This window comes from Anas platyrhynchos, chromosome 5 (genome assembly GCF_047663525.1).
Source record: "Anas platyrhynchos isolate ZD024472 breed Pekin duck chromosome 5, IASCAAS_PekinDuck_T2T, whole genome shotgun sequence".
Classification (NCBI taxonomy): Eukaryota; Metazoa; Chordata; class Aves; order Anseriformes; family Anatidae; genus Anas; species Anas platyrhynchos.
The window spans coordinates 11426549-11439927 of record NC_092591.1 but is presented as its reverse complement, the minus strand read 5'-3'; the positions used below and the strand labels follow the sequence as shown (position 1 = coordinate 11439927).

The following is a 13379-nucleotide window of genomic DNA, read 5'->3' as shown; positions in this document are numbered from 1 at the left end:
CTTAAAAAGGGGGGTGAAGAGGGAATGACATATTCCAGGATGTATTCTGCTTAATTGAGTTTGCCAATAGACAGACAAATAAACTTTTGCAGTATATTCTAATGAAAATGTATCTAACCAGGAAAATAACCTGGAGGGCTTTCACTACACTATTTTGTCTGTACTGAGTGCGTTCTCTAATCCTCTACAGAAGTTGATTAAACTGCTCGATACAAAGGTGTTTACAAGAAGTTGGGATTTGCTTTGGCTCGTTACTTAGCAGAGACTTCCTTACGTAGAAAGTCTTTAATTGGACAAGGTTGAATACTGTGTTATTTCCTATAGCTTACTGCGGAAGCTGGGTGATGTTGCCTTCCAAAATGATAACCTCCTGCTACCCAGAGCATTCTCTTCCTGTTATCTTGCCAACTCCCGACATTGCATATCTAATGAGTCAATATGAAAGGGCAAAAATTCAAACATTGCCTGTGGAGATGAAAACTCAAGGGCTACATGCTCATTTGGAGACGATTCCAACACTGAAACAAGTAACTAAAGTACTGGGGGAGCAACCACCCATGCTTTTCCAAAGACTGAATGCAAAATAAGAAAACATGGACTTTAAAATTACTTCCAGATACTAGCTCAGTGTTTGGATAACAAATATGACAAAGGATGGTTGAGAAGTAGACTGTTTTGGTGCTTATTAGTAGCTCCTTGCTGTTATCTGTCCCTTAACTGATTTTCATGCTGCATCACTTCATGTTCACAACAACAGAAGAATTGTAAGAAGCATTTGTGAATGGTTCAGTCATCTTCTGTTTGAAGAAGGAAATCAAAATTGTCTTTCACTTGCTTTAAGCACAGAAATACTCTCAAATAACGTAATTTAAAATCAGCTATGGATGTTTCATTCCCTAGTAAATGTCAGAGCCAATATGACTTGCCATATCCCAGATCTCATGACTCATGAGCAGCTTGTGAGCAGCTACAGGTTCTGCTTTTACAGTGTCACTTCTTGTTAAAGAAGTGCTGTAATTACACAGCATCATTGCACAGCTTCACAAAGGTATTCAGAGACAATAGTTTTGTTAGATTTTTAGAACAGACATTTAAAATATTTTTTTAATTCAGAGGGTGGTGAGGCACTGGCACAGACTGCCCAAAGAAGCTGTGGGTGCCCCATCTCTGGAGGTGTCCAAGGCCAGGCTGGATGGGGCTTTGGGCAACCTGGGCTGGTGGGAGGTGTCCCTGCCCATGGCAGGGGGCTGAAACTGGGTGATCCTTAAGGTCCCTTCCAGCACAAACCAAACAAATAAGATCAGAGAATCTGTGATTCTGTATGGCTTTTTTCTTAATCGAGACTGAAACAGTTCTCATTTGCTACTTCTCTCTTCGTAACTCCTAACTGCACTAATTCTTGATGAAAATTAGCATTGTGTTCTCTGCCCTCCATTGTCTAAAGTGCTGGATAAAATAAAGAAGTGGTTGATAATATCGCAGTATCGTGAACAGTGTAGTTCATATGTAGGTGTCTTCTCTGCTTCACATGTTCTATTGTATGATCTAAAAGTCAAAATTATGTAGTTAAGCCACTTTTTGGAAGCTATTTTAAGAGCATTGACTGAGCTGATCAAAAGTCCTTGATGAAATGGTTTTCATCCATGAAATGGAAAGTATTCTTCATTCCATCCTCAATATACAGTATAAAACTATTATCTGTTGTAGCATGCTTCAATATACATTACACTTCAATACAAAGAACGAGCAAGCAATGTAATTATTATTCATGCAGATACTACAGAGTGTGTGTGTTATGTATGGGTGTGTGTATGTTTATGAAATTGAATGTTTTTTCAATTCTGTAGCCTGAAAAAATAATAACAAAAAAAAAATAATATGGTCAGTAAGACTATTTTGGGTTGTTATTGAGTAGAAGTTAATTAAAAGTTAAAAATAATTTTCACCTGAAAAATTGCTTTAAAATATCCCTAGAAGTCAAAGGCCTGTTTGAAAGTAATTCTTTCTCCATTTTGTCTCTGATTTTGGGCACCTATTGAAAAAAATGCAGAAGCAAAATCTGCTTTTGAGAATAGCTTGCTTCTTATAAGGACTACTTAACGTAACACTGGCCTTAAGAACCACCTAATCAGATTTGTATTAGGGGATTTATATATATTTGCTTATCTCTTAGGTAAGCAAAACTTTTGTTTAGGGAGAGCTAAAGGAAACAAGGATGAGAACCACTATTTGTAATGAGTTAGCAATCACCTATTGCTTGCAAACAATCAATCTTACTCCAAGAACAGATTAAACATCTTAATTGTTGATTAATTGCTTCTCTTTACTCTTTCGTAATCGGAATTTCTTAGAGGATAGGATCAAAAAAGCTTACTTTATTAAGTCAAGAAGTTTATTTAAATAGCTGTGTAGCTTGTCCAAGCTGTGGGGAGAGAGGGACTTATTTAAAAAGATGTCCACTACTTAGCTACTATGTAAACCTTCTGATTCTTGGTGCAATTCCTAGGATCAGCAAAAGAGCTTAGTGCAGTTTGTCATAAAATAATCTCTTGCAGTACAGGCATTTCAAGTTAGAGGAATTTTTGATTTACTACTCTTCCCATAAACAGCCTTCTAATTGTCTTTTTCTACTTCAAGCTTGATGTCATAGCTAAGATAAGAAGCTCTTCTGAAGTTAGGAAGAATTCTGATTGTTTTTTCCATGCAAAAAATATAAGAACAAAACAAAATTGTGAGTTATTCACACTTGCACTGTCAAAAAAAAAAAAAAAAGCCCCAAGCCTCAAAACTAAGAAGCAACCATTAAAAATGACATTTGAAATTTCAGGGATTTCTGTGATCCTACAAAAATCAGTGCACGGTAGATTTCATTTCTTTTTCAATAGCTTCCTTTTTCTTAATCTGTGTTCAGTGTTAGGAGGTTGGTTGTGCCCTGCAGATGTTGGGTGACTTGTTAGAAATAGCTGCTATGATCTTTGTTTCCTTTCCTCTCTTTAATTAAGAGTTCTGCCTAGGGTGGAGGCTTTCTTACGCTGCCATCTGCCTTGCCTTTGCATTTTCCCTGTTACTTTTAAGGCCAGTTCTGTGTTAGGTGGTACTTACAGGATGAAGTGATGAGCACATCTTTTTTTGGCCAAAATCAAAGCTTAACTGTAGGGGGGGATATTTTTGAAATAATTGTTCAAGGATATTTGGAGGATGAGGGATTTTTCTGTTGAGAACACTGTGTTGTTTTTACTTCAGAATCATCCAGGCTAGTGCTGAAAATACTTGCCATGGAAAAGTCTGTTATTTGTCGTGCATAATCCACATGACTGCTCTTTTCAAGTCAGATTGTTTTCATGAGCACGAAATAGCTTGCACAACCTACCTGTTGCACAGATGTAACTGATGGGAGTTCTGCTTTGTTGTGGTAAGACAAGATGTTCAGAAAGTATCTTTTATTAGACTAATTCCATGTAGGCGGGGAAGGTAAAATACTCATTCAAACTTCTGGTTATCTGTACACCAGACTATCTGGTCTGTTATTCCATGTATGTTTACTCATGTAAGGCCTCCTGAAGACATTAAGGGGGAGAGGATTTTTGTGGAAGACTACTGTTTTCAAGAAGATGTAAGGAAAAACCTGTATTTGGCAGTGGAGTAGCTGTTTGGAGGTGGGTTGTGAAGAAGCGTGTGAGATCAGAGCTCCTGCTGCAGTGTATTTTGTTTAGCTGGTTCAGAATACCATAACGTTTAACTTGAAACATGTACAATTCTTCACAGGCATGTGCCTTTCTTACAGGTTACATAAGAAGTTTCTTTAGATACCAGAAAAATGCGCCTTCAGCATTTTTAGTAAAGTCGTCTCACGCTGATTCCATCGCTCAGTGCAGTGCTCGTTACCTTCCGTTTTGTTGCAGGTTAGGAAAACGGCTGTCACTGTGTTTCACAGTATTTTTCTGCTTTGGAGTTTTAGCCTTCTGGTATTTGTTTTAAGGCACTGCTATCGTGTTCAGAGAAGCGCACATGTAGCCTGTCACATTAGATAGCAATGGTTATCGGTACCAGAAGCCTCCGATCACAAAAAGGGCGCACAAAATGAGATACGCCCAGAAAACCGAGTACACGATTTTTCCATATCCTTGTGAAATATGATCTTAAGGTGGTGCTTCTGCTTTTCAAAAAGCCTCAACTTATGCTGAAAACAGAACCCGTGGGAAGGAGAACCTTTTGTTTTCATGCTTTCATTTGTTCAGTACTAGTAACAGCCTCAAATCTGGGCTCTTCCAGTGTGCCCATACTTCCGTTAGCTAATACGCAATTTAATTATTTTACAGAGATTGGTAAGTTCCGTTTCTTTATCTGCCCTTCTGAAAGCTAAATATATTTCCTAATGTTGAGTCTTGAGAGTTTTTCAGAATTACTCAAAAATAAAAATGTTCTGGCAATGGTATAGAAAACATCATTGGTAAAGGATACAGGACTCGATTTAGCACGCATGTGCCTTGAATTCAGTGGAACTATTCTCATGCTTGAAAGCAGTGATATCCTGAAGTATTTATAAATAGAAGACCTTGAAAAGTGATTTTGAGAGGTGGTCACAAGAAATTACTTCTGCTAGTATAAATTGAGTGGTTTTTTGTTTTGTTTTGTTTCTTTGTTTTTTCATTAAAGCTGCAGTTTCTGAATTCTGGTTAGAGCACTTTCTTGCTTTTCATGTGACTGAACTTCAGCTTATCTCATTTTAAAATCTGCGGGAGGCTGGATCCAGTTTAGTTACCAAGGGCTTGGCTTCTGTGGAGTAATTTGGGCAGCAGAAACAGTACTGACAGTGAGAGGACTTCAGCAAACCCAAAGTCCATACAGAGTAAGGAGACAGCCTGGGACAACGGCTGGGCACATCCAACCCTTCCTCCTTGAGTGAGGAGCTCAGGGTCCCCTCTGTGGAGCAGCATCCCCGTTTGAGCAGAACGGGTGCCAGCAACCAGATCTGGCTGGCAGGCCTTGTGCTGGGTTGCCTTCCCAGGAAGCTGGCTGGCTGGGCTGCGGTGTCTCCCCTGCCCTGGTGCCCCGTCCCGCAGAGCTGTCACGTAGCCTGGCTCTCTCTGTCCTTTGCCCCACTGAACCCGAGCCCAACGCAGCCAGTGAGCAGGCAAGGAAGAGGAAGCTGGACTCTGGACTCTCGTGAATGCATCCTCCGCCTGGGAGGCAGTGAGCTGATTTCTGACCCTCAACCCCCTGCAATACTATTGTTTTTGTCCGGTAGCGTAACACGTTTCAGAGCCTTATGTTTGGGGGCCGCACCTCACCTGGGGCAGAAATCAGGCCGCAGCTTCGGTGCTGGATGAGTGCTGAGGGAGTAGCAGCTGTTACGTCCCGAGTGCATCCCCGGTATTTCGGAGGCTTACAGTGCTCATTGTGAATCCTGGCAGATTGTAACTTTCCAGAGCGTCACAAGGTCATTCTTTGTTTAAAGAACAAAACAAAACCTCCCACCAGTAAGTTCTTGGGGTTTTGTTTTAATGATCCTCCCATACACACGAACTCCTGTTGTGTAAGTGAATTATATCATTTAAAGGCTATAGGCCTTTGTAAAGCAATGCAATAGTGAAATCAGAATTTCTGTTACTGTCAGCTGCGTGTGGCATTTTCAGCAGAAATGTGTTAAGTGACATGGAGCAACACTAAGATGCAAAATGGCAGAGAAACCATGAGTTTGATAACTGTTAGGGTTGTCAAAGCAGAGGTGAGGCTGAATTTACAAATGCATTTGTGTTTTTACTGTACAGAAATGTTTTACTTTTCTGGGTAAGGCATTTAAATTTCAAAACCTACAGGCATGGACTTCCCTTGGTATAGAATGAATGAGAGGGTGTTTTACTGATGCTCATTAAACTTGTTTTAAAACAAAACAAAAAACCTGAAATGTCTTGGTTTTCAGAGCCTTGCTTATACAAGGTTTTTATTACCTTGTACTAAATTATGTTCTGTTTCATGCAAAGTTATTGCATGTAGTGTTGTGTATTTCTATAAAGACACAGTTGTTCTCATCCTAACATTTTAATTTTTTAGTATGCTATTAAAAAAAAAAAGAAAACACCTGTGGTGGAAATTACAAAATGTTGTGTAGGGCATTATAGGCTGTCTGAAACCTTAGACAGTGTGACCAGAAGACAGCTGGGCAAACCAACAGACTAGGCTCAATGTCTGAATGGTCTTTGTATTATTATTATTATTATTTTTAATTGCTTGTAAGGAACAATTGTTGTGCTACATATTCTGAAAATCTTTTGTGGACCTGCTAGAGCTTCACCACGTTGAGTAGTCACATGGATTTGGTATGACCTTTTCGTGGATTTTATGTCATAATGTATGTGTGCAAAATATCTTTTGCATATTTCTATGAGAAAAACACTTGGAATAAAAATTAGGAGTTGACAGAGGTGAGGGGTCAAGAAAACTGCCTGCGTGCCTTTTGCCCATTCTTGGATGTGCGAGCCATAGACTGAGGTATCGCACTGAGGCTCGGGTCTGTTTACTCGCTGAAGGCACAAACTGGGGGAAGGAGTCATGTTGTTATTCTAAGGCTTCTGAGAAAATAAAGCTCCAGTTTTTCAGTCAATAAATAACCTTTCTCTGACAATTCTATGGCAGCATTACTGAAAAACATGGAGCTTCAAGGAAGACTAAACATAGATTCGTAACCTTTCCTGCTCTCGTGTGCTGCCTTGAACTTTTCTACAGAGAAAAAAGGGGCACTTAGCAAGCTGTTCTGCTCTTCAAAGTCTGAATGCAAAACGCTCTGGTCAGCACTGCTGACCAGTTGCTCGTGCTTGGTTGATATCTCCAATGGAGGAAGTGATTTACAATTGCCATTCAATTAGAGCTCTGAAAATAATATGCAGTGGTCAGGTCCATGTCAAGGAGTCTCTCTAAGCTGCAGTATGTATTTGTCAAGCTAGTTAATAAGATCTGGGTGTCTGTTAGCCATCAGAACAGTAAGACAAGTCTGATCTACATACAGATAGTGCTCAACGGTGTGGGAAATTGCTCAGAAGTGATGTTCTTACAGCCTGGCCTGGAGCAGCTGAAGGTATTTCTGTTTTATGAAGGTGAGTAGAGCATCCATACCTTCACACTGCTTGTAGCCACCAAACCATTATTTGAAAAAAAAGAGGGGATGGACAAGCTGACAATGTTCTGTTTAGTCTTCCTCGGCCTTGATGTTTATAGCAGAAAAGAGATAGTGGAGGTCTGCTGATACATGGACTCTCTGATTCTGAAAAGTGACTTGGAAAATGTTCAGATGCATTTTTCACGTGCATGTGTTTTTTGGCCTTTCCTCCTTGACAAGGAAATGAACCGGTGTGGTTTGGGTTCATCTGTAGCTGAAGTAGTTACAGTAAGGCAAAACTTTAGAGTTCAGGGGTGACAACTGCATTAGTTTTTATTTTGTTTTTTTTGTTGGATACCGTTGTTTAAACAAAGCTCTTGCACTGAAGCATATTCTCTGTGGTCTGCAGAAGGAATGGAAATTATTTACATGGAATTATAAAGCTAACAGACAACTTTATAACTGAAATATGTTTAGCATAGATACTATTTAATGATGTCATTTAACAATTTGTCAGTTAAGTGCTTCTTTCAAGTTTACTTTGTTTCATCAGCATTGTCTTCTGGTCAGAAACTTGGGTGCAAGGAAACTACTTTTCATTGTTGTTTTCTGTAGCAGGCAATTAGGATATTCACAGCTCTTAGCATGCAGTTTTATATACTGAGAAGTACACTGTGTCTGAAAGTGGAGTCCAGTTTTTGAGCTCTGTCAGGCTCGGTGCTGTGACCACCTCCCTGGGGAGCCTGTCCCAGTGCCCAGCCACCCTCTGGGTGCAGAACCTGTCCCTAACCCCCAGCCTGACCCTGCCCTGTCCCAGCTCCATGTCATTTTCTTGGATCCTAATATAGGTTTCATGAATGCTGTTACAAGTTAAATGAGTTAAGAAAAGGCTACTCTGAAATAATTTATTCATTTCCATGCCTATCAGTCTTTGAAATGTTATCAGCAGATTTATAAATTTGCACTGATAGCTCTCTTTATTGCTATAAGAAAACTCTACTTAATCTTTTCCTGCAGCTGTAGAGATCTGTTTCTTATATCTTCTTATTCTTATATAGATTATAAAATACTTTAAACATTTTTATGGTAATTAAAACGTAGTGAAAATGAGGGGTATTTGGGATATTCTCCAGAAGTGGTACATTATGTCAAGAAGACTCTAAATCAGTTTTATCCTACTGTGATAGCCATAGGAACATCTTTTTGTTGCAGATAAGTGCTTTCTGGGTAGCCAACTAATGTGTTTAAAACCTCTGCAACAGGCTCTAAGAATCGCCTGTGCCCGTTTCCCAGCATCTTGTCGCTGCTTTGTTCCAAAAGCTATGGTGTATAATCACATCACTAGCTGTCCTTTACTCTGTTTCACATCAGAAAGCTGCAGCAGAATGGGGGTGTTTTCTGCTAAGAGCACTGGATGTTGCCATCGGTGTCTTGCCTGGATCATTTATAATAAGAGTGAGTAGGAGGATTGTTTCCTTAATGTGAGTTTATCAGAAAAAAAAATAAGTTTTAAAAAAAAAAAAGGAAAAGAAAGCAAAAGTGAAATACTCAGGCAGGAAAAGTTGAGGAAAGAGGAGCTTGCTTTAAAATATATAGAGAGAATTTTTGTCCAAGCTTGTGGAGATCTTAGAACTTGGTAATTCCATTTGTTTCTTTGATATTCCTTTGTTATTCTGTAGAATTAGGTAGAGGTAATTGCTTTGCTTGTACTTGAACCTGCAGTGATATCGGAAGCTATCCAGCTTGTGTATCATGCAACTCCATTTATGCTACCTGCCTCTTTGGGGTATGTTGTTTGCTTGTTCTTAGTTTCCACTACCTATAACTTTGTAGTAATGCACAGGCTTAGCTGCTAGGTGTGAGCACTTAAGTCTTTCTGGATGGAAATATTCCTTCAGCTATTTCTAGGGGAATATGTTTCTAGGCAAATGATAGAGAAAGAAGAATGGTTTCCTGACATGGAAAAGTGGAGAGCAAGGTGCACAGATCCCAACAGGTCAGTAAGAAGGAGGAGTCCTTTTCTGAAGGACCGTAGTTGCAACACGAGGGAATGTTGCAGACCTAAAGCACAGCAGTTCATGGTGTGAAGGAGATGAGGAAAGTGACATGAAGTCCCTAAATCTGAGGAAGACATCACTATGGTAGAGTAACATTATGGGAAGAAGGAGATAAATGGATTAAAAAAAAAAAAAAAAAAAGCCAAGCTCTCCTTCTGTGTGCAGTAACTCAGTCTGCACAAGCTATTAATTGCAGCTCCCTTGAAAGCATGGAACTACGACAGCAGAAGAGGGATGTGATGAAGAAAGGGGCCCAGGAGTGAGGATAACTTTGAGTGAAGAGGGTGGCAAGACAGAGAGATGTGTCATGTGGGTTATCTTTTTTGTCTCTTCAAGACCAATTGTGTCTTCCTGTAAGTGTTCAACCTGCAGCCATTGCCAGTTTACTGTCAGCAGAGGTGAAAACACTTCCTCAAGGCTCAACCTGCTTCAGGCTCCCAACAAAGTGCAAGTACCTGATGAGAGCACAAACAGAAGACAGTCTGTCAAAAGTCTCACCACCTAAATAGACAGGATTGATTTGGAGCTGCAAGCTGAGCCTGGTTATAACTGGGTCAGACCCAGATCAGATGTTAGCAGGAGAACTTTCAAAGCAAAACCAAAGCAGGTAACTGTTTTGTACACGGAAGGCCCATCTGGTGCTGGGTTGTGCACTCATGTGTGTACTGATTATGGTCCTATATTCCTAGGTTTATATATACAAAGAGCTGCTTGTTCTTGTATTTGTCACACTGGATACTTGGCATATGCCTGTGAGATTATTGCAAGAGATGTGGTGCTTCTGTCAGATAACATATTTCAGGGCATCTTACTGTCATCTTCATTGCAACTTTTATTAAGCTGATGTGGAGAAAAATCCCTTTTTTCTTCTTATCTGCATTTTATTTAAAGTATGTGTTTTGTTTGTTTGTTTCTTTTTTCTTTTTTTTTTTTAATGTATTTGCATGCACTAAACCTGTTGGCTGATATATTTTGCTACAAAGTCATGACCTTTATGCTGTATGTAAAATGCCGTGGTGAGTAACACTGCTTTTGGATAGTAGTTAAGGCAAATTTCCACAGGAGCAGATGGAGTAAGGACTTGCCTGGGAGCAGAATGGAAAGTGTATTTCACTTGGGCTCACCATGAGTTTCAAGGTCATATTCCTTTAGAATGGAATACAGGGGAGAGGGCAGATCACCACATCATTGCAAAGATGGGACATTCAGACCTTAAAAATATGCAGCTCATGTGTATTTAGGACTACAGGAGAGATTTAGTTATGGTAGGAACACTTTCAGGAAAGCAACAGGAAAATCCTGTTGTTCCCGCATTTCTGTAGATGAGCTCTCTCTTCAACTTGTAATTGAAACTGTATTTGATTGGGATAACAGTGTTTGAGCAAGCACGAGTATTATTAAACTTGGATGTTGAACATCAAATATGAATATCAGTAACTTCAGGTGACATTCACTCATGTTCCTTTTCTATTTAAGAAGGGATTGACTTTTTTGAAAAATTGGTAATTTATACAATGACAAGTAAAAAGTTAAATTTCTTTCTGTCCTTGTCTCTGGTGAATATTTTACAACTTTTGTGTGTGCACTTCTGTGAGGAGCAAGTGTCTGTATTTAAAGATACAGTGGTGCAAAGATTAAATACTGTGCTTAATTTTTACAGCCAGTAGGAGTCAACTTGGTCAGCATTCATTCGAGTCCAAATGATCAGATGCTGTGGGCAATCGATAGCAAATGGAATGTCCACGTACGAGTGGGAATCACAGAAGAAATGCCTGTAGGCACTGACTGGGAGCACGTACCAGGTAAAAACTAATATGTTAGTTCCTTGTGCTTCCTGCCATTTTCTGTGATTTTTCCCCTTTTGTTTTTTATGTTTGATAGCAATACTTAAATCAGATATTTTTCTCAGTAACCAAGTTTACTTATTTATAGAAACTCAGTAAAGTATTCAGTTAGGGTTGTCTTTTAAAGAGGACCTTGGTTTCACTTAAAAACACTGTGTAGTTAACTGAGGAGAAGTTTGGTTTTCAAATGAACTTCCATTGTGTGTTATTTCAGGCTCTTGCCAATGAATTAATGAACGGTACAGTTACCTTTCAGTTAGGATTAAAGCAATGTTCCTAAGCAATAGGAGACTACTATGCTTTGGGAAGTTTTGTATTTAAATGTGATACAATGTGGGGTTCCTGTCTGGATGTGGCTAAAAAAAAAACCACTAATGTGATTTTGCACATCTTTCTATTAATTCTGTGTACTGGATGCATTCTAGATTAAGTAATTACATTTTCGTTTTGCCTATAAGTAAAATTAAATTTTAGTTGTTTCTTTTTAAATAACTGTGTATTGATTCTGTCTGCTTTTTTAGAGAGAGGTCACTGCAGAAGTGCATGGCACTTCAGTTGGAGAGGATCTGCTCTCTTTTAAAGAGGAAGAAAAAATGTCCACCATGTCTATAATATTAACCATTTTTTGGCAAACTAAGATTATAATTGTCAGATTATTCCCCATCTGTTAGTGAAATACAGTGGAAGCTCAGAAATAGGTTTGTGAAGATCCTCAATTGGTTGTTGCTTGTGGCTATGGCTACATAACAGAGTGTGTCCACAGCGTGATGTTATTACAGTCAATAGTTGCAGTGACTACAAAGTCTGCAATTAAAAAGCCTGTTTGTTTACAGCTGCTCCATGTGATGCAAGTGGCCTGCATTCTTATCTTCTGCTTATATAGGGCAAGAAGCTCAGAATCTAATAGCATCCACTTTGTTCTCCTCCCTTAAAGTCTGTGTAAGGAAAAATGTAGTCCTAAACTGTTGACTTGCCAATTCTTTCTTAGCCTCTAGGAAAACTAGGTATTTCTTTACGCCTTTTTATAATTGAGTTCTTCTATAGTATTAATATCAGAATATATAAAAATATTGTAGTCTCACTGTCTTCTCCTAAGCTTTACTGCAAGTGTATTTACTACATAAGAAAGCCTGTGATTATTGCCTCCTCATGTCCAATTATCTTTAGGTTTGCAGGCATGCCAGCTGGCTATAAGTACGAGGACCGTTTGGGCGCGCTGTCCAAATGGAGATGTAGCTCGTCGATATGGCATCACCGACAAGAATCCAGCAGGAGACTACTGGAAGAAGATTCCTGGAAATGTCTCACGTTTAACAGGCAAGTTGGCTCTGCGTGATAATCCAGAACATTGTGATTTCTGCTGACTTCTGCCTGCTGGTGCTCAAGCTGATCATTAGCAGGGAGAGCTATGTAATCTAAATGCTTTGTGGACAGTCAGTTTCACCAAGGTGCTTCTATCACATTAGTAAAAACCTTCTCTGTTTACAATTAGAAAAAATAAATTCAGATTTTTTTTTAATTCGATTTTATATTCAAATGTTTATTTACTGTTTATTATTGGAGCCTACTACCTTCGTTAAAAGATGGATAATTTATGCTTTGCAGTGACCCCTCTAGATGAACTGTGGGCAATCAGCACTTCAGGATCCCTTCTCCAGCGCCTCACTAAGACCTTTAGCCATTCCCATAATTTGCAGAAAAATAATGATACTTCTGTTCTGCTTCATCCTGATGATTTTGAAGATGAATGGGAAGTGATATGAAGTCTCTCAAGCTTCTGAAGCAGTGAAAAAAAAAAAAGGACATAAAGAATTACTGTAATGTATGTACAGAATGTTGGATCTAAAAAGCCACTCATATTGGACCTGTGATATTAGCACTTTTGTATTTAAAAAACTGACCTGTTAAATAGCCCTCAAGCTGTGAGTTCTGATGTTTGTTCCAGTATCTCTTGGGAGACTCTTTAGGTGTGGCATACTGCAATTGTTATACCGTACTACTGTAGCAGCTCCTTTGGAAACATAATTCTTTAACTTATTCTGATTAGCAATGGAAGTGACTATTTCACAACAGCATGCACACTAATCCATGTGTACTTATTTTGAGAAGGAATTCTGTTGCATTAAATATTTCTCTACAGCAGAAACATTACATTTTTCTCAATTTCTTCTTGTACTTGGAACTCCAAACTTATGGGAACGCTCTCCAACTATTGTATATATTTAGAATAACTTTTTCCTTGCAGCATGGAAGAAAATATGTCGAAGTATTTCTTAGCGAGATCTCAGAACATCGTGATTCCACAGCATTGGTGTTGAAATGAGCTTAGTTTGGTCCGTTCCCATATAAATATCTGCTGCAAGGCTATACTAACCTTCCATG

The 13379-nt window shown here is 39.0% G+C and overlaps 1 protein-coding gene across 2 annotated transcripts in view; it reads left to right on the top strand.

Moving 5' to 3' along the window:
* TECPR2 (tectonin beta-propeller repeat containing 2) overlaps positions 1–13148 on the top strand; it is a 41662-nt gene extending 28514 nt beyond the window's left edge. For both annotated transcript variants that reach the window (XM_027457522.3, XM_027457520.3), the window contains exons 18-20: positions 10814–10955; positions 12165–12314; positions 12603–13148. In XM_027457522.3, coding sequence (XP_027313323.2) covers positions 10814–10955; positions 12165–12314; positions 12603–12760 — 450 coding nt within the window. In that variant the 3' untranslated portion in view covers positions 12761–13148. The remainder of the gene's footprint in view (positions 1–10813; positions 10956–12164; positions 12315–12602) is intronic.
* The last annotated feature ends 231 nt before the right edge of the window (positions 13149–13379 follow it).